This window comes from Chelonia mydas, chromosome 10, assembly GCF_015237465.2.
Source record: "Chelonia mydas isolate rCheMyd1 chromosome 10, rCheMyd1.pri.v2, whole genome shotgun sequence".
In the NCBI taxonomy this organism is placed as follows: domain Eukaryota; kingdom Metazoa; phylum Chordata; order Testudines; family Cheloniidae; genus Chelonia; species Chelonia mydas.
The window spans coordinates 51902725-51927774 of NC_051250.2; the positions used below are offsets into that span (position 1 = coordinate 51902725).

The 25050-nt window shown below is 40.4% G+C and overlaps 1 protein-coding gene across 5 annotated transcripts in view; it reads left to right on the plus strand.

Annotated features, from left to right (window-relative positions):
• VPS13C (vacuolar protein sorting 13 homolog C) overlaps positions 1–25050 on the plus strand; it is a 192168-nt gene that overhangs the window by 130323 nt on the left and 36795 nt on the right. For all 5 annotated transcript variants that reach the window (XM_027828023.3, XM_037910913.2, XM_043524468.1 and 2 more), the window contains 14 exons: positions 4166–4460; positions 5265–5654; positions 6889–6993; positions 8170–8334; positions 8678–8806; positions 10786–10919; positions 11126–11252; positions 15113–15348; positions 16176–16326; positions 18088–18228; positions 19997–20078; positions 20190–20259; positions 20949–21060; positions 23060–23173. In XM_027828023.3, the coding sequence (XP_027683824.2) occupies positions 4166–4460; positions 5265–5654; positions 6889–6993; positions 8170–8334; positions 8678–8806; positions 10786–10919; positions 11126–11252; positions 15113–15348; positions 16176–16326; positions 18088–18228; positions 19997–20078; positions 20190–20259; positions 20949–21060; positions 23060–23173 (2251 nt within the window). The remainder of the gene's footprint in view (positions 1–4165; positions 4461–5264; positions 5655–6888; positions 6994–8169; positions 8335–8677; positions 8807–10785; positions 10920–11125; positions 11253–15112; positions 15349–16175; positions 16327–18087; positions 18229–19996; positions 20079–20189; positions 20260–20948; positions 21061–23059; positions 23174–25050) is intronic.

Sequence of the window (25050 nt, forward strand, 5' to 3'; positions counted from 1 at the left end):
TGGAAGGGGCAGATAGGCTTTCATCTGAGTCTCCAATGTCCATATTTTCGTTTAGGTCTCCAGGTGTCACAGTTCATTTAACTTCCTGTCATCCTGTGTCTGGTGAAACACTCATTAAGGTGAATTATATATCCAAAGAATCATAGGCTAAACCAGAATTAAATAGTGGAATCAGAGTCAGACCTAATTAGAAGAAATAAACTACATTTAGTGTCTCATAAGGACTCAGTTTAACCCATCTGTCTCTATTGACTTTACAAAATTTAGAGTTCATAGATTCTAAGCATCCCAGGATCACATTATTTCTTTTGCCCACAGTGTCACACTGGGAGCTCATGTTAAGCTGATTGTCTATTTCAACTGCAAAGTCTTTTTCGGAGTCACTGTTTCCCAGAGTAGTTTCCTCAATCCTGTACATATCGACTATGTTCTTTGTTTCCCAGATGTATACGTTTACATTTAGCCATATTAAAACATACATTATTTGCTTGCATTCAGTTTACCGAGTGACCTAGATAACTCTGAATCGGTGCCCTGTTCTCCATTATTTATGGCTCCCCCAATTTTTGTGTCATCTGCAGATTTTATCAGTGATGATTTTATGTTTCCTTCCAGGTCCTTGATAAAAATGTTGAATAGCATAGGACCAAGAACCAATCCCTTTGGGACCCCGCTGGACACAGACGTGTTCAATGATGAGTTCCCATTTACAGTTATATTTTGAGACCCATCAGTTAGCCAGTTTTTAATCTGTTTAATGTGTGCTATGTGAATTTTATATTCTTATTTTGTAAGAAAATGCCATGTGGTATGAAGTCAAAGTACGTTACCTTAATCAATCAAACTTGTCATCTCATCAAAAAAAGATAACAGGTTAGTTTGACAGGATCTAGTATCCATAAACCCATGCTAATTTGCATTATCTACATTATCCTCCTTCAGTTCTTAATTGGAGTGCCCTATCAGCTGCTTCAATGTCTTCTCCAGGATTGATGTCAAGCTGAAAGGTGTCTAATTACCCACTTCATCGCGTTTGCCCTTATGAAAAGTTGGCACAACATTAGCTTTCTTCCAATCTTCTGAAACTTGCCCAGTGCTCCAAGATTTGTTAAAAATCAGTGTAATGGTCCAGCAAGCTCCTCACCCAGGTCTTTTAAACTGTTGGGTGCAAGTCATTGGATCAGCTGATTTTAAAATGTGTAACTTCAGTAGCTGCTGTTAACATCCTCCAGAGGTACTTGTGGAATGGAGAGAGTATTACCATTTCGCAATGAGGCTTTATCAGGGATCAGCAACCTTTGGCATGCGGTCTGTCCGGGAAATCCGCTGGTGGGGCAGGACGGTTTGTTTACCTGCTGCATTTGCAGGTTCAGCTGATCGCAGCTCCCACTTGCCGTGGTTCACCGTTCCAGGCCAATGGGGGCTGCATGAAGCAGTGGCCAGCACATCCCTCGGCCCACGCTGCTTCCCGCAGTCCCCATTGGCCTGGAACGGTGAACCGCGATCAGTGGGAGCTGCGATCGGCCGAACCTGTGGACGCTGCAGGTAAACAGACTGTTCTGGCCCGCCATTCCGTTTCCCTGATGGGCCATGTGCCAAAGTCTTGCCAATTCCTGGGCTAGATCATGTTTTGTCCCCAGATACAGAACGGAAATATTTATTTAACACTTCTACCTTTTCTGCATTATTATTGGTGATTCTATCATTTCCATCTAATAATGGGCCCATACCATTGTTAGGATTCTTGTTGTTCCTAATATATTTTTTAAAAACTCCTTATTGTACAAACTTGGCTGGCCATAGATTTCTCCTTGTATCTATCCCTTGGCTTTCTTGATCAGTTTTCTACAATTCCTAACTTCTGATTTATATTCGTCTTTTGTTCTTTCTTTGCCTGTCTGCCTGTCTGTCTTTCTTTCGTCAGCTGCCTTCATTTGCCCTCTAAACCAGGTCAGTTTATAGACCAGCACTGCCTTCTTCCTCAGTTGTGGGATTGCTCAGAAGGACCCGGTTTTCCATTTGAGGCAGCTGTTCATGGAATCTGCACTTCACCCAGTGCCTGTGGACCGCCAAGGCTTGGGACCGAGCGCCTCAGTGCAGAGCGCTCCAGTGTCGGTTTGCAATTGGGGGCCAAGGAAGGACTCTACTGCAGGAGACCCTCAGCATCAGTGATCCCCGGCACCACAAATAGGCACAGGGCCCTGGCACCACTCCACTTCTAGGGTGCCTCACAAGTGCAAAAAGCCTGAGAGAGGACGCTCCCCTTGCAGAGGTCCCAGACTGCCAGGGGATGCTTCGCAGCACGCACGGAAGGAACCGGCTCCCAGGCATCATGAGTTGGTGCCGTCAACCCCAGCACCCCAGAAGGCACTGTTTAGTCGGATGCAAAGTGACTCTCCAGCAGGGCACGGCCAGGTGGAAGTATTGGAGCCGCTCTCCACCCTGGACACTTCAAGGCTGCAAGGGATCTCAGAGAGAGGACTGTGGCCCAGCCCCCTGGTCATCAGGAACAAGTCTCCAGTACCAGTGAGACCGGCACCGTCCAGAGGCAAACCTGCAATGTGTAGCGCTCAGTCGCCAGTCTGGCATCGTGCCCGACACCACTCCTGATCACCATCACCACATCATTCCCGAGCACCGTGCTCAGCGGGAAAGTGCCTGGCACCGGAGGTGCAGCACTCCATCTTCCCGGCACCAAGCATACCTCTGCACCGGTCCATAACGCCCTTACAAGTGGCACCAGAGCGCAGAACTGATGGCCATCACCAGACAGGTGGCACTGGTCTCCCTCACCAGATTGTCGGCACCGGTTATCGGCAAGATCGTCATGGCACTGGTCCCTTGTTTCTTCCTCACAGCACCGATGGCCAACTCATGGGGCCTCAGCACCACCATGGTCTTTGCCCTTGGGTTCTTCAGACTCTGATAGACTCCTGCTGTTGGAGGCGCAGTTGGCACAGGTTGAGCAGGTGCTGAAGGGACGTGCGTGTAGCTTGGCAGCCACAGTGGAACCCTCCGTGAAAAGGCCTTTTTGGACCCACTAGGCTTACCATCAGGCCCAGGGTACCCCTTCCAGAAGATCTAGATCGGTGACCTCAGGATGCCCTCTTTCCCAGTCACCTAAGGATGGACCTGCTCCACGGGGAGCTGAAGCGACCCTCTCCTGGCTGCCCCCGCAGACTGAGGAGGTGGGCATGTAACCTGCCCAATACCTGCCAGCACCTCACAAGACATCTGTCCCTGAGGAGCCAGTGTTGGAGCCTGGTGCAGTCCAAGAGCAACCCAGGCAACTCAAGGGCCAGGGAGGACCCTGTACCACTGCTGGGAACCTCATCTTCCTCACCTCACAAGGTGTTAGCAGGAGCATGAGCCGTAGGGCCCCCTCCCATTGACCACAGGACACACCAAGACCTCCTCCATCACATCGCCTGCAACATGAGCTTGCAGGTGGAGGAAGTGATCAAGACAGAGGACCCGATGGTGGACGTTCTTGCCCCAGAAGGGCCTTCCCGGGTGGCACTGCCATTAATAAAGACCATCCAAAGCACTAATAAGACCCTGTGGCAGACACCAGCCTCCATCCCGCCCACCTCCAGAGGAGTTGAGAGGAAGTATTTCGTCCCTTCCGAGGGCTACGAGTACCTCTTCTCACACCCACACCCTTGCTCTCTGGTGGTCTCAGCAGTAAATGAGAAGGAGTGTCAGGAGCAACAGGCACCGGCCCTTAAGTCTAAGGAAGCTGAACGCATGGACCTATTCGAAAGGAAGGTCTATGCTGCTGGAAGCCTCCAGCTGAGGACAGCCAACCACTCCAGAGGACAAAGTCTAATATAGAATTCTCCTGCATTGGCTGCAACATCTTTTTTCATCCAGGTTACAAACACTAAAGAATTGACCATCTTATTATAAGTGTTTCTTGTACTGTTAATAAGGTTGTCTATGAATGTCCGGGAACGTGGTTGATTGTTACTCTTTCTGATAATTCTGATGCACTATTTTTCATTGCATAAAGGGTTAATCAGTTTGGGATTTCAGAGCTTTTTGGTTATTCAGTGTGATTTAGGTTATTCTATTTAAGTTTAGACTAAAATTAAATGTGTTGTCCACACTTGTGTTTTTGTGAAGGCTCTATTGGTTGTTTTTGGTTTTTTTCCCCTCCACATAGGTGTCATCTATTTATTCAACCAACAGGGATCTTAGAAGGTCAGTTTAAAGAATCCACAACTTACATTGCCTGGAGAGAAGAGCTTCACAGAAGCAGTGAAGTGAGATGTATGTTACAGTGCCCTTCTACCGAAATAAGCTTCTTGCCTCTCATAGTCATGACAACTGCTGTTCCTGATCAACTAAACTTTATTGCAACTCACGGGGAGGACTGGGATCCAGCCTACATTATCCATCTTTACCCAACGCTCACTTTGAGGAATCTTCTGCCATACTCTTTGAGATATTTACTTGAGGTATGGAATTTAAGCAATCGTGACTTTTTAAAATAAAGTTTAAGGAAAGCATTCAATGATTTCCATCTATAAACAGAAGATATTAAGTTATGTATTCTATGGACTACATTGGCTCTTGGAATCTAGGGCAAGGGATGTGGGCTGGAGTCTTTTTCTTCATCCCAAGTCAGTCCAAGTGCTCTTATATGGTGAGGCTTGGTACCCAGAGACAGTTGGAGTTATTGTGTTGCCATCCACCTGGAGTAACAATGGCTAGGGACCAGGTTTTTCTAGAGCATCAAATATTGCTCATACAAGGAAAATTATTCCCCACTTGTACCTTAGTTTAGTGCCAAGGAAAACCATATTGCTAAATGTCAAAACTGATGGACACCAGATTTTTTTTTTCTGGCTATTGATCTAGGTCTTCATGATGGCCTTCTATAACATTTAACTTGGCTAGAAATTTGAAGAATTTAATGACTTTCTTGATAATTTCCCCTTCCTCACTTTCTTGGTGAGGTAACATGGAGAAGCGTTAAGAGAACGTTTGAAATAATATGATGATGATTAATCATTATGCTGTAATATATTGGCTTGTCCCTGAGTTCTTAAGGCTTCCTGTGTACAGTGGGCAGTCATGATGGCCCTGTACTGTGTGTCTGTAGTCAAAGATACCCCTTAGTGGAAACTCTAGAGTCAAGTGAACAGGTAAGACTTAAAACGTAGAATTTCAACTATTGTACTCTTTTTGAAGTAACCACTGTTCAATACTGTATAGTTTTTACTAGTAAGCCTCTTAAAATTTGTTTGTTTTTATTTTAGGGAACCGCAGAAGCTCATGAGTTGCTAGAAGGGAGTGCTGCTGATGTTCTTCACTCAAGAATCAGTGGGGAAATAATGGAGTTAGTTCTGATAAAATATCAGGGTAAAAACTGGAATGGACATTTTAGAGTCCATGATGAGCTGCCAGAATTTTTTCCTGTGTGTTTTACCTCCAATTCCACAGATACGATGACAATAGATATCTATGTACATGTTAGGCAAGTTGGTAGCCGTATGATCCTGTCTGTGTTCAGTCCTTATTGGATAATCAATAAGACTTCCCGGGTTCTCCAGTATCGTGCTGAAGATATACATGTGAAACACCCAGCAGATTACAGGGATACTATCCTGTTTTCCTTTAAGAAAAGGAACATTTTTAGTAAAAACAAGGTATGCTACCTAATTTCTTTTAAAATATCCTCAAATGAGGAATTATTTAACTTTTGACATTATTCATGCTTAGCCTTGAAATTCTTACCCTGCTTCAGTATCAGTACTTGTTTAAAAGTAATTGATCAATATAACGTCAGCATTTTTGTGTTTTGTTTAAATTTACCTCTCCTCTTGAGAAGAAAAATTAACATTAGTTTATTTCTCTCTTGCGTCTTTCTCTTCCCAATATCTCGGGGAAGTTTGGGGAAACAAGGGAGCAACTTGTGCAGGCAACGCAGCATTAGTTCATTCTGCACTGATATAATCTGGAGTGCAACTTTTAAAGAAAAGGAAATAAAAAATGTTGGTAAATTTGAAGCAGTGCTAATCTTGTATTTACAAAAATAATGAAGGGAGTTGTAATTTTGAGGAGAAAATTACATCTTATTGTGGGGACTAGATGCTTTTATTGTCTTGTGGCTGCTCAGTTTCATTTCTTATTTATTAGATTTGAAGAGAGGTACATTAAATGGGAGGGCAGACACGTGAGATAGTAGCTTGCTTTTGATTTTTAAGGCTATCGTTTCTCTCACAGCTGTTTAGAATCATAGTCAATTTAACAGACTGAGGGGCTGTTAAATTTACCTTGTCTGAGGGTACATTGTGTTGAATACATTAGTCATGATTTTAAAAAAAGAAGTGTTTCTGTGACAAAATAAATGAAACAATTTGTTAGTATTACTCTTTTTTCATATTTTTTTGGATTATGTAGGCCTTTAGTCCTGGACGTTCCATCTTTAAGTTGTCAGCAATAATTGAAGACTGGTCTTGACAGCATCTTTTGGTTATTACCCTGACCTTTAAATAGAGACCACAATCATTTATATATTTTCCTCTCCCTCTTTATCTACATGCTGTGGTCACTAAGGGCTACCAAAACACATGACATATTTGGTTTTGTGCGCTCTTCCAGTGATCACCGATCTTCTGCTGCAGTGCATGTCTTTGCCAGAGCCCGAGAGCTTCGTGGTTTTAGTAACCCATCTAGCTGGAATTGCAGTTGTGAAATTGCTAGTAATACATCATGGGTGGGATTTTTAAAAGCATACGACCTAGGCACTGTGCCATTACACAATTGGGCTAGATATTTTAAATAATACAATATGGATAATCTTGCTGTCTATCAGCATATGAACTTTTAAGTTTTTGAAATTTACTTAAAAATACTTTAAAAATGCTTTTTCTTCTGTAGATCCAATTGTGTATTTCAACTAGTTCATGGTCCACTAGCTTCTCCCTTGATACTGTAGGAAGTTATGGATGTGTAAAGTGCCCAGGCAATGACAGGGACTATCTGGTAAGGCCTACTTTCTGTATTTGTTTACTAACCTTTCTGAAGGCTAATAATAGTAATTAACTATATTGGATACAAATAAGTTTAACAAAAGCCAACTTGATATTTCATTTGTTTTTCTTGGGTGCATTGGTTTGTTAACATAATCACACTAGTATGCATAATACCACTTAGTTTGACGTTTGGTGGCCAGTCGTTGGGCCACCTGGGGATTCAGGCCTAGTTTGTGAAAACAGATGTTTAAATATTTGGACATGGTGAGGCCTACCTTTTCAAAGATGCACATGCTATCTCAGATAAGTTAGAGACACAGATGGTCAAGTTGCAGATACTTGATTTATTTGTACAGTGCCTACTACAGCGAATCCTGGTTCATGACTGGCACTTCTAGGTGCTACAAATAATAAATAGTACGTATGCACTTAATTTTGTGTGTCAGTCTTTGAAAAATCAGATTCAGACTATATACAGTGGCTATCTTAAAAAAAAATCAGATAACTAAATAACATTACCTTGTTTGCAGATATTGAAATAATCATCCTGGGGCAAAATGGAAACATTTATAGGGAGACCACAAACATTTCCTTTTAAAGATAAACTTTATCTTTCCCATCAAACCAAAACCACTTATCCCCCTTTTTAGTAACCCTTTAGAACCAACCCCCTATCCTATTAAAGGCCAAATTGACCTCTGGGTACTTTCCATTTTTCGTCTCTTGCTCTGTTCATCCAGGCTAAATCCAAAGCCTGTCACTTTTCTCCCAATAGCATTTCGAAAATCTGACCCCCCTCCCCACGCACACACGTTAATCAAGCCATATTTATCTCATGTCTTTATTGCAGTAATTTTCTCCTCCTTAGGTTTCCCTTTTCTAAGTGAATACAAAATACCACTGCTAAAATAATCTCTGTCCATTGTATTGGGTATATCTCACACTTCTTTGGAGGTACAGTCTCTGTTCCTTGGAGTCTGTGTGGTCTCTAGTACTGGTCCTGTTACTGCTGAGTAACAGTTGAGGCCTTTGGATATTGCTGTTAATAGGATAATAAATATGTAGAAGGAATAACTTTATGGGATCACATATAGGTTTACTTTTCCACTTGTTTTATTCATGTCAAGCAAATGAAAATACCATGGAGAAATGGGCTGAGTTTAACCAAGTTATTTTCACTCAACAGGTTGGAGTTAGCATCAAAATGAGTAGTTTTAATCTCACCAGGATAGTTACCTTAACTCCGTTCTACACCATAGCAAACAATTCTTCTCTGGAGCTGGAAGTTGGAGAAATCAAGTCTAATGGCTCTTTGCCAACTCGTAATTGGAATTATTTCTCATCTTCAGAGGTATTATTTGTTTTTATTGCTTTAGATGTTTCTAAAACAGACAAATGATTCTGTGTAAAGTAAAATATTTAGAAACAAATACTCATATTTTTGTTAATCAGGCTGAGCTGTTTGTCAAATTAATGAAGAAAATTCAGTGGGCTGTCTGATATAAGGTTCTTAGATCATCATAGATGGAGTAACTTAGTAAGTGACAGTGTAAATGTGTACTGCTGGATGTCCGGTATGGAGGGAGAATATCTGAAAGAGTAATCCATATTTGTCATTAACTAATCTTTTATAACAATATTGCTGAATTATCATCATGTTACATATGCACTTTGTTTGATGTTTTTTTCCCCAGTGTCTTCCATTTTGGCCTGAAAATTTGTCTGGTAAATTATGTGTCAGAGTGGTGGGCTGTGAAAGTGCATCCAAACCGTTCTTCTGTAATACACAGGACAATGGTACTTTGTTAAGTCTGGAAGAGTTGGTGAGTCTTTGACTTTAAATAATAATATTTTCTATAATTTTGTTATGTTTGTGGTGTTAACCAATTCAGTGTAATTCCTTAGTCCCCTGCATTGAGTGCTGGCAGATAGATTTAAAGTACCTATTGAAAAGTCAGGGTGAATATAGCAGGATATGCACTTTGTGCTTATGCAGGATATGCAGTTTGTACTTTTAAAAATCCTTTTTGTTAGATGTATGAAACTAGGTGGAATTGACTTCTTCACAGGCTTATAAAGAACTGCACAGCTGTATTGATCTATAAATAGAATGGTATAAGTCACCTGCAATTTGTTTACTTTATTTGCAGCAAGATTTGCTGTGATGTGTGTGCCACCATAACAGAAGGGAAGATCACTTATGTATCTCAAATGCTTAAGCTAGTACAACATCCTAACGATATGTGATGTAGCATTCTTGACAAATAGTGGACAGTTATTAGTATGGTATAAAAATGGTTTCATGTTTAAACTGATAACATTTTTGAATTTTTTACTTGCATTATATGCCACTGTGAAATTCTAGGCAAATAAGTGTTGCATGCTCAAACAAGTCACTCAAAGCAGAGATACTTTACATATAATCAAAACCAAACACTGAATGGTTGAACAGATTGTTAGGCATGTCATTCAACTGATTGTTGTGGATGACCTTGGATTGTAGATGTCTGGAGAGATGTGCTGAGGCACTTACATTTATTTTTTTTTCAAATAGTTAGAAACAGAGGATATGTAAGCGTGATATCTTTGACTCCCCTTTTTTGGGTCCTGACCTGCAACCTGATCTAAACTGTTTGGGCTGTGCCTCTCTTTGCAAATATTGAAGGCAGTCTGGATTTGTCCCACTGCTCTAGGGTTAGGCCACACCCCTTCTTTTCACAATCCTCTGTCTCTACAATGCAAATAGAGTGTAGATTTAGTACTTCCACCTTAACTTGAAATTTTGACATAAAATTTAATTTTCATATAGCAGAGTGTAAGTCCTCCAGTCCCTTTTATTTCCAGTTCTCTTAGGAGATTTTCAGAAGGCATGCGTTAGCTGAATAGGGCCACTAACAGAACTCCTCACTGATAACAACTGCACCCTCCCCCCAGCACTACTCCACAGAACAACAAAGTAAGCCTAAGGTAATGAGGTGTACCGTCTGTGTGGGAGAATCTCCTCTGAAGCTACATATAGCAAGGTTTGACACAACTGTTCTCAGGCCCGTAACCCTCACATGACTAGGGAGAGTGGCTGTGACTTTGGAAGACATATTGGACCCTCTGCTCTTCCTTATGTGAGACAAGATTCAGAAGGCAGGGAAAGCTTTTTCAGGCTTGATTGCTTGGTAGGCTGAACCAGCTACATACCCAGGAAAGGTCTCCCTCACTCCCCAAAAGATATTTGCCATCCAAAGACAAAAGTGCTGACCCCTTAAAGCTTGTGGAACACATGTACAACTGTGTCTCCATTTTAGAGGATGATTTTCTCTGTGAATTAACCATTAAAGTTTTCGTTAGAATTAGTTTAACATTGCCATTTTTTACATGGGGAATGCCAACATAAGAAGCAATAAATATGAAGGTTTGAATATAAGTTCTAACATCTTCAGTATTTTAAGGTGATTGTTTCAGCCAGTACACTGAAACAAATAATCTTAAAAGCTATTTCAAAGATTTAACTAAAAATCAGTCACAACCTACATTAAGGTTACATTTGTAAATAGTGTATAAAGGGTTAATAAATGGTATAATTGGTTAATCATTTTCACAATTAGAGTTCAGCAGATCATTAGGTTGCTTATGACTATCCACTATACATATTATGTGCATCTGTAACATGCTTGAAACGTACATTCATTTATAAATGGTTTATAAAGGGTACATCATAATGCAAAGTGACTCAGTTAATTTTCAGTAACTACAGTTCATATTTTATATTTAATAAACTATATACAGTGCAAGTCTTTATCTTCAACAGAATGGAGGCATACTGGTAAATGTGAACATTTCTGAAAATTCTACAGTCATAAACTTCTCAGATTACCATGAGGGAGCTGCTCCAGCTCTTATCATTAACCAGACTCCATGGGACACCCTTAAATATAAACAGAGGTATGTAAAAGTAAGAATTCTGCCATCTCTTTTTTCCAGCTTTGATCCAGTTTTTACTGTTGAAGGTAAGGAACCTAAATTCTTGTGCGCTTTTCTTGAATGCAGTATAATGAAGATAAGAAACTGATATTATACAGTGCTTCATATTAAACTTGGCTTATGCCATGAGTTTTAGTGGCTTATTTACCTGCTTTTTTTTATTGCAGTGGGTTACAGGACGAGATGGAGTTAAAACCAAAGGAGGTGCGACTGTTTGCCTGGGCAGATCCCACTGGAATAAGAAAACTAACTTGGACGTATGCGCAAAATGTTGGTGAACACGATCTGCTTAAGGTACATTTAAAAAAAAAATATTGGGGGAGGGAAGGTATGACCCAAACTAGAATCATGAGTTCACTGAGAGACTGGAGATTAGGCCTTGTCTTTTGATGTGGTCATTTAAAATGCAAGAGCTTTTGTTAGGTCATGGTTTTTGTTTCTGTACATAGGTAACCTTTTGTGTAGTTGCTGTTTCTACTTGAGAGTATGTTGAAGAATCTTGTAAGCCCTTGTGTGTAGGGCAAAACTCAGATCTCCCAATTTCCTTTATCTGGAACAAACATTAATCAGCCTAATAAGCAGGCTGTGTATAAATGAGGAGTAAGAAGGGTAGACTGTTACTGCTGCCAGGACTAGAAATCTGTCTTTGCTGATACACCTCTAAAGAGAGGAGGCAATGAAAGAGGAAATGGTGCAGCAAGTGAAGATGGTCACTCATACCAGTATCAAAAGTGACTAGTATACACTCTAATTATTCCATTTGGACTGCAGCAGGTGAAAGCAGCACTTCCTGCAGTTATTTTCCAGAATATAATATGTATTTTTTCTGGGTTGGAGATGTCCTTCACCTCACATGGAGGAAACGCTTCCATTGAGTAGAGTACTGCATTGCAGGAGTTGCTCACTGTGAGCTACTTCAGTGTTCAGCAGCACGTACAACATGCAGGTAGGAGAGAAAAATGATTTAGGGCATGGCTACACTTGCAGATGTAGAGCGCTGTGAGTTAGACCAGCCGTCGGAGAGCGCAGTATGGAAAGCACTGCTGTGTGTCCACACTGTCAGCTGCAAGCGCACTGGCGTGACCGTGTTTGCCGCACTTGCAGCAGCATTGGGAGCAGTGCATTATGGTCAGCTATCCCACAGAGCACCTCGTCCCATTCTGATGCTGTGGCTTGTGGGAAGGGGGCGGGGGTGCGGGGCATTCTGGGTCCTGTCCCAATGCCCCGTGATGCATCGCTTCGCATCCCAGTAACCCCTGTGCTTCCGTCCACATTTGGCGCCATCTTTCAACGTTGTTTGTACTGCGTGCTCTGTCTTCCCTTTCAGTCTGTGGGAATGGATCCCGAACTGCTGAGGAATATGCTGATGGGTCTCGCCAGCACGTCACCTTTGTCAGTCGAGTTATTCCTTAAGCTACAAACTGACAGTGAGGAGTCAGATGATGTCGACTCACGTAACTCATATGACACGAGATGGCATTCACGGACTTGCTTACCACTGTGGAACGCTGCTTTTGGGCTCTGGAAACAAACGCTGAGTGGTGGGATCGCATCGTCATGCAAGTCTGGGATGATGAGCAGTGGCTGCAGAACTTTTGGATGAGAAAAGCCACTTTCATGGGACTGTGTAATGAGCTCACCCCCACCCTGCAGCGCAAAGACAAGAGATTGAGAGCTGCCCTGCCAGTGGAGAAGCGGGTGGCTATTGCAATCTGGAAGCTGGCAACTCCAAACAGCTACGGATCGGTCGCTCACCAGTTTGGAGTTGGAATTGTGTTGATGCAAGTTTGCAGGGCCATTAATTGCATCCTGCTCAGAAGAACCATGCATGTGGCTGGCTTTGCAAAAATGGGTTTCCCTAACTGCGGAGGGGCAATAGATGGGACGCATATTCTAATTCTGGCACCAGCCCACCTGGACTCCGAGTACTAATGCGGCTTCTGCCCTGGTCTATATGCAGCTTGCCCGTGTGCAGCAATGTGCAGCAATGGTCCCCCCACCCCTCACAGCACAGTGGTGTGGACATGTTAGCCTGACTGGGACAAGGAGCACAGTAGCGCTCCCAAGGAACCTGTGCAAGCGCATTGCACAGCTTCTGCATGAGACCTTTGAAGAGATCACTGAGGCCAATTACTGGGATGTGAGAGAGCACATCAATGCCCTATTCCGCATCTAGACATGCATGCAGCCCTAACCCTCTTTGCCCCAAAAGTCCACACCGAACAACTTCCTTCCCAAAATAAAAGCCGCTTACTGGGCACCTCCTCTGGTGTTTATTCTTCCCCAAGCACCGGCCGCTGCGACGGGCTACTTTCCTCCTGGCTGAGACCAGCTCCTGGCTGCATGCATCAGGGGATGCCAGGGTGTCTTCCTCCTCCTCCTCAGCACCCTTGCTCCCGTTTTCCTCCTCTTCCTGCCTTGTTGAATTGGGCTCTGAAGTGTCCATGGTGATCCTCGGAGTGGAGGTGGGGTCACCCACGAGTATTGCGTCCAGCTCTTCATAGAAACGGCAGGTCGCAGGGGCAGCACCGGAGTGGCTGTTTGCCTCACAGGCTTTGCAGTAGGCATTCCGCAGCTCCTTCACTTTAACTCAGCACTGCAGTGTGTCCTGGTTATGGCCCCTTTCCATCATGTCCCTTGATATCTGCCCGAAGGTATCATAATTCCTATGGCTGGAGCGCAGCTGGGACTGGACAGCTTCCTCCCCCCAAACACTGATGAGGTCCAGCACCTCGCCATTGCTCCAGACTGGGGATCGCCTGGCACATGGAGGCATGGTCACCTGGAAAGATGCACTGAAGCTGAGCAAACAGGAAGGGGATTTTCAAAATGCCCAGAGAATTTAAAGGGCGGGTCTGATGGTTGGTCGCCTGAGGGCAGGGCAGTAGAGTTCAAAGTGATGATCAGAGTGGCTAGAACAAGCATTGTGGGACGCTTCTGGAGGCTGATCAGAGCGCATTAACAGACCAGGGCATCCACACTGGCTCCACGGTGCTCCAGCCAGGGTGCACCAAGCGTTATGCCTCTCATGGAGGTGGATTATCAGGAGCACTCCAGCCACGGAGTCAGGGCGCTCCATGTGCTTTGCCAGTGTGGACGCGTCGTGAATTAGGGCACCCATGCGCTCTTTAATGCGCTCTAACTCACAAATGTAGCCATGCCCTCAGGGTAGAAAGACCATGCTGAGACAGGAAACAGGAAGAAAGGCAAGCAAAACCAAGGTGAAGACATAGGAAAAGATCAAGCAAATCCATCCTGCCAGAAACAGCACTTCATAGGCGGCGGGGGAATGCTGATGGACAATTTTGCATGGGCAAAGGATTAGATCATAGTCTAGGACAGGAAAATAGAAAATAACTGGAAAGTGACAGGCAGAGGAATAAAGGAGCATTTTTTATGACCAGTCTCAGAGGTGGAATTTATTTTTCTTCTCTCAATTTTAGTGATGGTGGTTTGTTTTGTTGTTTTTTTTTTTAAATTGAGGCACCTTACAATGTAAACATCGTTACATACCGGAAAATTGCTACTTTCTTGTATCTTCTGGCTATTCAATCTTGTTTTAATTTATGTTAAGACACATCTTCTCACTGTATGGTTAGCATTATATTAATTATTGTACATTACATGAGTATTACATTAATATTCACTTCTGAAGTTATATTTCAAAAGCCTAAATAACTCTCTGTTCTCCTCCATTCACAGTTGTGTTAACCCTGAAAGAATTCTAACACGTTAAGGGGATGCTATAACTTTTAAACACTACATTTGTCCATTTAATATAGTGATTAGTATAATAAGGTGCTGTATAATAGGGGGTTAATTTTTCTGAACTCTGTCATTGTACTTCTAAGGTCTTCAATTCTTGAGATTTACCCTTAGCTTCTTTTAAAAAATGTGGATATCTTATTTAACAGTTTAATAATCCACAAGACTCTAAATAATAATAATAATAAAAAAAAGGACAGGTTGTATAGGCAGCACCAGTGACAGAAGACTCCATCCCATTAATATCCTACAACAAATTAAAGGCAATAATAAGGCACCTCAGAAATTCTAATTGTTCTGCTTAATTTGGGCCGTTGATTATTTTGCTTGCTCCTTGCTTTGTTTTTTTTATGCAACCAATTAAAGTACCTTTCTTTTTTCCAACTCAGGATGAATGTGGTCAATTTCCTTATAATTCAAATACTCAGATACACTGGGTGTCCTTTCTGGATGGACGTCAGAGAGTACTGCTTTTTACAGACGACGTTGCATTAGTTTCTAAAGCACGGCAAGCAGAGGAGATGGAGCAACCTGATCAAGAAATAAACTTGTCACTTCATAGTCTTGGACTTTCTCTGGTCAACAATGAGAGTAAACAAGAAATCGCTTACATAGGGATTACTAGGTACTGCAGATGGAAAGCAAGTTTGCCTTTAAATGGACCAAGGAGTAGTTTTAAGCATATACTTTAATACACTTGAAAACTGTCATTTTGAAGTGGATTATGCTTCTAAAATCGGACTTTTTTTAGCATTATATGATGAATCTTTAAAATTACATTTTGTCTGCTGTTGTAGAGCTGTCAAGGGAATATAGATTTTTAAATGCCTGTCTTGACACAGTTCCCTAATTAATTTGACATTTATTTCTGGACTTCAAGTCCTATTATCTCATTTGAGTACAGTGGAGTTACTATGTGACAAGTTAAAGTACTGTGCCTCGTGATACAACGCAAGTTAAATTTTGAGTTCATTTGTAACTCTGCGTTTTAGTAACTTACTTTCCCAATTGCAAATTAAATTTGAAAACAGTCCTATCTGCATGATTATAAACAGTTCTTTTCTTCAATTTCCTATCCATAATTCAGAAATAACTTTACTGTTAACTTGATTCTTGGCATTAAATCATATGCCTCTCATCAAAAAATTACAAAGATAGATGCACAGAAATATCCACAAAAGGACACTAGTAATTTGGGTCATGTCTTCATTGTGTTGTGACAGTAACTGTAGAAATCTGTTTTCAAGAAAAATAAATTTCATTTCCACTTTCATCAGTCATTGACTTGGCAGACAGAGAGGGAATCATAATTTTGACAGATGAATGGAAATCAGCATCAGAAACATGGGAATGAGGCGTTGTATGGTTCATAAACATTAGAAAATTTGGTATACTCTACTTCAATGCATTTTTATTCAGAAGTGTTAATTACGTTATGTACTTATCTTGTAGTTCTGGTGTTGTCTGGGAATTGAAACCAAAGCAGAGATGGAAGCCATTTAATCAAAAGCAGATAAACCTGTTGGAAAAAGCCTATCAGAAATACCTTTCCACAAACACCATGGAGGATCTGGGCTGGGTTAAAATAGACAACAACTTTGAGGTACTCTTGTGGCTGTTCAGTGTTTAATCAATAATTTTGATAGAAAAGTTTGTATAACAGTTTTTACCATATTAGTACCAGTAATGAATGTAGACAACATGTAAAAATTTTCATTTGGGAAATGCCTTCACAATTGTGTGCAATTGTACATTTAAGTATGTTACAGATCCTCTCCAATCAGACGTTTGTCAAATGCTATAATAAACGATGATGATATTTGTCTGACACACACTGTAATTTCAACTGTGCAGTAGTTGTATGTCGTTTAGGACTAAAACATTCCAGAATTTGCAGAAAATTTGGTTATGAAACCTTGTTTAAATTGGTCTAAAAAGTTTCTACCATGCAGAAGTTATATTTAATGTATATTCTTTATGAAGCACCGAAACACATCTCATCCTTTTTATGACACAGGAACTGGAAACTTTATAAGCACATTGGACTTTATGACAATCGGCTATTTCACTTACTTTGGGCTTTTGGAATTCAAGACCATAATTAGTGGAAAAACTCAGATATCTGATTTAAAAAATTTAGGCCGCTACACCTTTTCCTAATAGAAATTCTCCTTTGGCTGTAGTAATATTAGGGATCAGGTGGCAGCCACTAAAAAGATAATATCAGTCACACTTCCACTCAACTCAGCGTTGTCTATGTGCTGAAATCAGATTGCAGTCAACCGGACTTAAATATGTGCCTGAAGTTAAACATATGCTTAAGCGCTTTACTAAATAGGTGTGTCCTGCTGAATTGTGGTCATTGGATTCCATCTATTTTAGGGCAGTGATGAATGTAAATGTTGACTACTGCATTATCGCTTCTTACTTAAAAATGGGAGCTGTTGTTTCATTTTGTGGAATCTTCATCATCCTCAAATTGATTCACAGATAAAAATTGAGGACATAGCATTAAAGCTGTTAATGCATAGTGGTCTGAGGATAAAAATAGAATTATCCATTTTTATATTGTTGATTCAGAAAAACAATCTGCAGCTTTTCAGGTGTTTATAACATTTCTCTCTTGTGATTTAGATGTTCCTAAAGAACCAGTCATTTGTAGAACATGTACATTCCAAGCATATTGGAATTGTTGAAAAAAATCTCTTAAAGTTTTTAAGGCTAAATAAAATAGAGACAAAACTCTTATGATATACAGTATTATAAACAATCTGACCTTTCCTTCTATTTTATATCCAAAAAGGTAATCTTTTATACTACCATAAATTATATAGGCCTTAAGTCTTTGTGTAGCTTTGATTTATGATTGTGTTCGAAATAAATGATACATAGCGCACACAATTTTTTGTGATTCAGTATTTTTGAGTTAAAATAATGGGGTGATGGTTTTTTCAGAAAATTATCCTAGTTACATAAATTTGTGGCACAAAAATATTTTCATTTGCATGCATATGTCTTTAATTTTGTTGACTAAAAATGTTAATACCACCTTAAATTGGGATAAGATTGCTCCTATCTTTTCCATTCAACAAACTGAAGATATGCAGCAAATGTAACAAAGTAACATCTGGTTTTCTTTCCTTCTTTCTAAGAAAAAGAAAAATTCAATGTTGGCTTGTGTATGATGAGTTCAATAACCATTCTATTATGGAACAGCGAGAAAGCTCCGGAAATTCAACTTTTTTAATACTAGTATACTTTCTTTTAATTGAACACCCATTCATGTCTAGTGAAGGCCATTTTAATGAAATCTAGGAGCAATAATAGTAGCCAAATGGAGCTAAAATGTATAATGTGTTTCTAGGTGAATTTTGGTAAGATGCCGATGAAAATGCGCCTCCCAATCAAATGCAGTATTCGACGAAACTTCCTATCGGGCATTCATATTGAGTTCAAACAGTCTCCTCACCAAAGAAGCTTACGGGCACAGTTGAATTGGCTTCAGGTATCATTTTTCATTATTCACTATAGGCTGAACAGGCATTGCTAGTAAGCGTTGAGATCAATTCCACAGCAGGTGAGATCATCTGAAGCTAACAGTCCTCTTGTGGTAGCCGCAAGGTATTTGTGGTGAGTAATCCTTTGATCTGGAGCTCATGGTTAGCTTTTTTTCATTACGGTATAGCTTAGATGACCTTAAAGACATGCTACAAGACTTTACTGTATCCCAGAATTTCACATGTGGTGCTGGTGAGGAATCTGTAGGGCAGAATAAAGAAGAGTGGGAGACATTATAATTGAGGTCATGATGGAAATCTTGTTGTGGCAGAGAAAATAATTTTAAACATTGTTTCAGCATTTAAGTTGTGTATTTTGCATTTAGTTATGAGATATCTCTTACTCTCTGTGCTGTGCCTAGACGTTCAGAGTCCAATCCTACAAGAATTACCTGGAGTGGTGTTTACTAGCATGAGCAGTCAAAATAGAAATTACTATTCTTGGTAATAATTGTTCGAAAGTTTGGACTCTTCAGTGTATTGGAAGTCTGAAACCATACTTGTACAGTCAGAACACTTCCATTCTAAAACTTGAGCTTCAAACCTCCCCTTCACCACTTCCCGTAATTGCATACCCATTCATTCACTGCCATGAATTCAGCACCAAAGGTAAATCTTTTGAAGTGCTCTTAGAGTGGAAATATAGCTATTAAATTTGACATTGTAGATTCTGATTATATCCAAGCTTAACAGATTCTAGTGTTCTTCAGTCAAAAGAAAAAGGGAGAATATTTGCTAAAAGTTTTCTCCGAGGGGTAGATAATACTTCCTTAAAGAATGAGAAATAGGAGTTTGTGGAGGAAGAAAACCTGTGGTATTCTGGTATTAATACTTCTGTAAAGAACCTCTCTTTAAATAACCAGTAATATTCCTCATAACTGGATGTTTTTTCCCAAATCCTGGGACTGTAACTGTTACTTGACTCAAGGCCACAACTGAAAGTGTTTTTATATTCCGTTTTTTTTGTTTGCCGAATTATATAAAACCTTTACAAACTTAAAGTTCAGTCCATTCAGTCCACAGAGGTGTGAAATTTTAAGAAATTAAACCATCTTTATCTGTCTACTAAGCTCTATTAGCTTCTTACTATGTCACTTCAGTCATTTATAGCTTAGTGTTCACATCAGCGCTTTGTACTTGGAGCATTAATACAATATGGTACCAAGTATTCATTGTATGCCATATTTAGTTGGAATCTCAAATCATAACGTAAGGCACGTGTACTGGAATGGGGCACGTGACTAGGCTGTTGAAACTGGAGTTTACAGAGACCATCTTATTTGATTTGAGCCAAATCCTGTAAAACTTAAAAAAAAAAAAAAAATCCCTTTGAAATAAAGGGGAGTTGATTTTAGTGGGATCCTTGCTTGTAAGTAAGGACTGCAAGATATGGCTCCTCACTATTTAAAATATGAAACAGCAACAAACAGTCAGTGTTTTTAATAGCACCTAAACCCCTGCCTGTGCTGAAATTTGAAACCTTATTCGCACACTTCCAATCACAACTGTTATTCTGATGGTCCTAATTCTTCTTGATAAATAGGTGCTGGCAAGGCTTCAGATATTAGGGTAAACACAAAATAAGCTTGCAAATGACAGTTTTTACTCCAAAACATCATTATGTACCTAAGCTGCTTAAGCTGCCTGAAGCCAAGGAATCCTTTATAAATCTTACTCTCGCTAAAATACTGCTCATCTGATATGACTTTGTTTCAGGTTGATAACCAGTTACCTGGTCCAATGTTCCCAGTTGTGTTTCACCCTGTAGCCCCTCCCAAGTCAATAGCTTTGGATTCAGGTAAGTATGCAAGAGTGATCTAAAATTAGTTAGCTGTGACATTAAATATTTTGATTTAACTGCAGAATGGAATCCATTATAAAACTAACTAATTTGTACATTTTTTATTAGAGCCAAAACCATTCATAGATATCAGCATCATCACTAGATTCAATGAGTACAGTAAAGTACTGCAGTTCAAGTAAGTAAAAGCATATCATACCTTGCTTTAGAAATGTTAATACCTGTGGAGCTAATACTTTGAGCCTGTACCATTGTATGCTAAGATGCAATTAGCGTACCAAGTCTTCCAGCCCAAGTACTAAAACAAGTCTCAGTGTCATTGGTATATTTCCAGCATAAGCTAGTTTGATTAGCTACTTAAACACAGTCAAAGAAGATTTATGTTGTAAATGCAGTTTTCCCGTACCAGAAGCTGACAAACCCTGGTGACCACCCAGGTAAATGGGCAGTTTACATGGGAGTTCTACCCGTGGTCAGAATGAGGGTTTAAGGGTCTGAAGCCACGTATCCCATGACCTTTTACTTCTTTCTCAGAATTTGTTTCATGAAACAATTGTATTGTAATGTATGAAATACCAGTTAGTTATTAGGATAAACTCTAAATAGATTAGATTATTAATGGATTGTGCCTTTTCTGTGTTGAATTGTAGCCTACTATTAATAGCGGATCTCTTCAGATGTCTTTCTGTTAGGCCCCTTCAGCTATAAACTGATGCTTCTAATACTCTAACCAGAGCTTTAAAATATTATTATGAGCTTGAACCTTAGTACCCAGCATGTGGTAGTTAATTTAAATCTGTATCTACAAGATGATCTCTGATTTTAGTATGAAAAAGTCAGCATATTTTTCCTTTTATTTTTTCTTAGATATTTTATGGTTCTTATCCAGGAGATGGCATTGAAATTGGATCAGGGGTTTCTAGGAGCACTTATTGGGCTTTTCACGCCATCTACAGATCCAGAAGCTGAACGGCAAAGGGTAATGTGTGTTTAGGAAAAAAGTACTTATTTTGCTAAGACAGGTTTGATTTATTACCATGTCAATTAAGTATTTTGAAAATCAAATTTAAAACAAATTGAAAGCATCTTCCAAATGGTAAAATGACTAGCAGTGGAATGCTCAGACAGTTGGGGAAAAATATGAATTCTCAAATTGAGGTATAGAATTGGGTACTCTGTTAGTTGGTGCGGGCACCTACTAGTAGTAGCTTGTCAGTGTTTGGGTAACTACTATTTGTAAGAAATGTTAAAACACTTGTTTGCACGATGCATGTTCAACTTGTGGATCTCATGGCTACAAGGTGTTGGGGGCCAAGATTGCAGTAGGATACATAAAATTATTTTATAGGGCTAATGAAAAATGCATAGTTAACTTACATATAGAATATCTTTAATTGAGCTTGTTAATAGTTCCCATTTTAATTGACTGTCAGATTGAACATAAGAATGGCCATACTGGGTCAGACCAAAGGTCCATCTAGCCTAGTATCCTGTCTTCCAACAGTGGCCAATGCCAGGTGCCCCAGAGGGAATGAACAGAGCAGGTAATCATCAAGTGATCCATCCCCTGTCACCCATTCCCAGCTTGTAGCAAACAGAGGCTAGGGACGCCATACTTGCCCATCCTGGCTCATAACCATTGATGGACCTATCCTCCATGAATTAATCTAGTTCTTTTTTAAATCCTGTTATTGTTTTGGCCTTCACAACATCCTCTAGCAAGGAGTTCCACAGGTTGACTCTGCATTGTGTTAAGAAATACTTCCGTTTGTTTGTTTTAAACATGTTGCCTATTAATTTCATTTGGTGACATCTTGTTCTTGTGTTTTGAGAAGGAGTAAATACTTCTTTATTTACTTTCTCCACACCAGTCATGATTTTATAGACCTCTATCATTTCGCCCCTTAGTCGTCTCCTTTCCAAGCTGAAAAGTCCCAATCTTATTGATCTCTCTTCATACGGAAGCAATTCCATACCCCCAATCATTTTTGTTGCCCTTTTCTGAACCTTTTCCAATTCCAATATATCTCTTTTGAGATGGGGCAACCATATCTACATGCAGTATTCAAGATGTGGGTGTACCATGGATTTATATAGACACAATATGGTATTTTCTGTCTTATCTGCTTAATGATTCCCACCATTGTTTGCTTTTTTGACTGCCGCTGGACATTGAGTGGATGTATTTCGAGAGCTATACACAACGATGCCAAGATCTCTCTCTTGAGTGGTAACAACTAATTTAGACCCCATCATTTTGCTGTAAAGTATGCATACTCATTCTGTTTCTTCCTAAGGGAGCAGCAGGTGCTACTTGTGCAGTGTAAGACCGGAACGTTTTTTTGTCATCTATACATCTTCAGAAATGAAAAGATCCCCCATAATTTCTGTGTGAGAGTAGTTCCTACAAACTGGTTTTTCTTGAAGTGAAACTTTCAAACTCATAAAGTTTCTTATTTCCAGGTGGAACTGAAGGCTCTGTCTAATTGAGTGGGGGGAAAAAAGCTTTAGGTGACCTAAGAGTTCATGGAAATCATAAGTGTTTATAATTTGTACTCAGCACTCCATCTCAATGAATAAAGTATTAGAAAACTAAAGAATGACAGAAAAATCAAAAAAGAAAAATCTTGAGTGAGATGGAATAAATGTGAGAAGTTACATTTGTCAGCAAAATGAGAAAATTTACCCATCAAAAGAAAAACGGGTGTAATAGGTCATCTAGAAAGGATTAGTTTGCCCCCTTTTGAATAAGGAAGAAATGAACATAGTTATCACAATTTAGTATATGATGGATAATTAATGTACTGTACTTGTGTACTTGGAGGACATCTCTGCTACAGCTATCTAAGCAATTGTGTAATTATTTTACTTTTACCTTTCTTTGATCCCATAGCTTTTTTTTTTTTTTCCATTTTGAATTCAGGTTGACATTAAGGAAACCAGAGTTTTGATTTAAAATTTTCTTTTTTTACAAACAGACAAAGTTAATTCAGCAAGATATAGATGCTCTTAATACTGAATTGATGGAATCTTCCTTAACTGATATGTCAACCCTCAGTTTCTTTGAGCACTTCCATATTTCTCCAATTAAGGTATGTTGTAGGGGAAAATACATTGGAGAAGCAAAAGCCTTAAGTAGTATCTCCTAATTTCTTCATCATGTTTAACTAGCTATTCACATTGATCGGATTAAATAACTATTTTCTAGCCTTTCATTTATAGTAATATGAGTCTACAGGAATCTGTGACTTGTCAGATTTTCAATACCTGGTGGAAATGTTTCTCAGTTGATCTAGGAATCATCAAGAAATATTTGTTTTATGTTTCATCTGCACTTAGTAACAGTGACTGTCTAAACAGAAAGCTATAATGGATGTCATATGGGTGTCAAAAGTAGGAAGAGTATAAAAATACTAACATATATGATGGTGAAAATATTCACCTTTTTAATGGATGTGAACAATCTGAATAAAAAGCATTAATCTTTCATTATACTTAATGTCAAATCCCACCATTTTATTGTGGCTCCATGATATTGTTTTTTTGAACTTTGTCCTGAAGTTATGTGATTGTTACAATCACTAGTTTAATTTGGGAGCGGGGAGGAAGCACAACTAGAGCTACTTATGGAATTTGGTCATATACCTGTTGAATTTCATTGGAGATGGCTATGCCTTTTGGTGTTTTGGAGCTCTATCTTAAGGGTCTGTTATTTTGGGAAAGAAGGGCTGTTTTTTCTTTCCACCAACTAGCCTTGCAGGTCCCAGTATTCAAAAAAACTGGATGGTAATGAGGCTCAGAAAGTGACTAAGGTGAGCCGGGGGGGGAGAAACAAAACCAAAACTGAAGCAAGGAGAGAGATACTAAGAAACCCCACAATAAGGTTGATGCAGTAAGCAGTTTCTCAACATAGCTGAGAGGATGAATATGGATAGAGAAGGCTCTTTCTTTTGCTGCTCCCTGCTAAGGTAGAGAAATTTTGAAGAGTCCTCCTACTTGCTAAACAGGTAGTTCTTCTTCAAGTGCTTCCTCATGTCGATTCCATTCTAGCTGTGTGCACGCCCACATGCACAGTTGTCAGAGACTTTTGCCTTAGCGGTATCCGTAGGGTCAGCTGTGATGCCCCGTTGGATGCCACGCTCATGCGTGCATATATTAGGCGCCGCCAACCCTACGCCCTCTCAGTTCCTTCTTACCGCTTATAACAGTTGGTTGAAGTGCCTTGTCTTGCGTTTAGCAAGATCGTTAGTGGTTCTTCATAGTCCCTTGTTCTACCTAGTCTGTGTATAGTTAATAGTAGTTAGTTAGTCTTTGTAGTGTTAAGTTAGAGTACTTAGAGTCCTGGCTGAGTGTTGGCCCCGAGTGGGGCATGCCCCGCTCACCTGGCTTCAAGCCATGTGCGTCATGCAGCAGGCTGATGCCGATCAGTGACCCCCATGACAGCTGCCTGAAGTGTTTGGGGGAAGCCCATAGAAAGGGCAAGTGTCGCATTTGTAAAAACTTTCATCCTCGTACATAAAAGGAGCAGGATATCTGCTTGAGGGCCTTCACATTGGAGTCCTCTTCAGCCAAATCACACCGAGTACTTCCTCCTCGTCGGTGCTGAAGAAGTTCCAGAAGAGGAGCCCCTCGGCACCGAAGGACAAGGGGGTTGTGGGCAAAGGATCTTTGTTAGGCCATACGCCCACCGCTGAGGTCAGACCCCCCCAGCCTGGCCAGGGACCCACCCCTGACCCCAGGAAGTGGCAAAGCTCTAGGGCCTCTCCCACGGCTGTCAGGGCCTGGCTTTCAGCAGGGTTCGTGGCTGAAATTACATTGAAGAGGTCGGCCTCCGCTGCGACCTCCTCAACCTGGAGGTTCAAGTTTTCAGTCACCATTTAAGGATGGTCTGGTGCTCCTTAAAATCATCGGGGGAGACTGCTGGAGTGGGACGGCCTGGCCACCACCTCATCAGCGGACAATAGAGTCT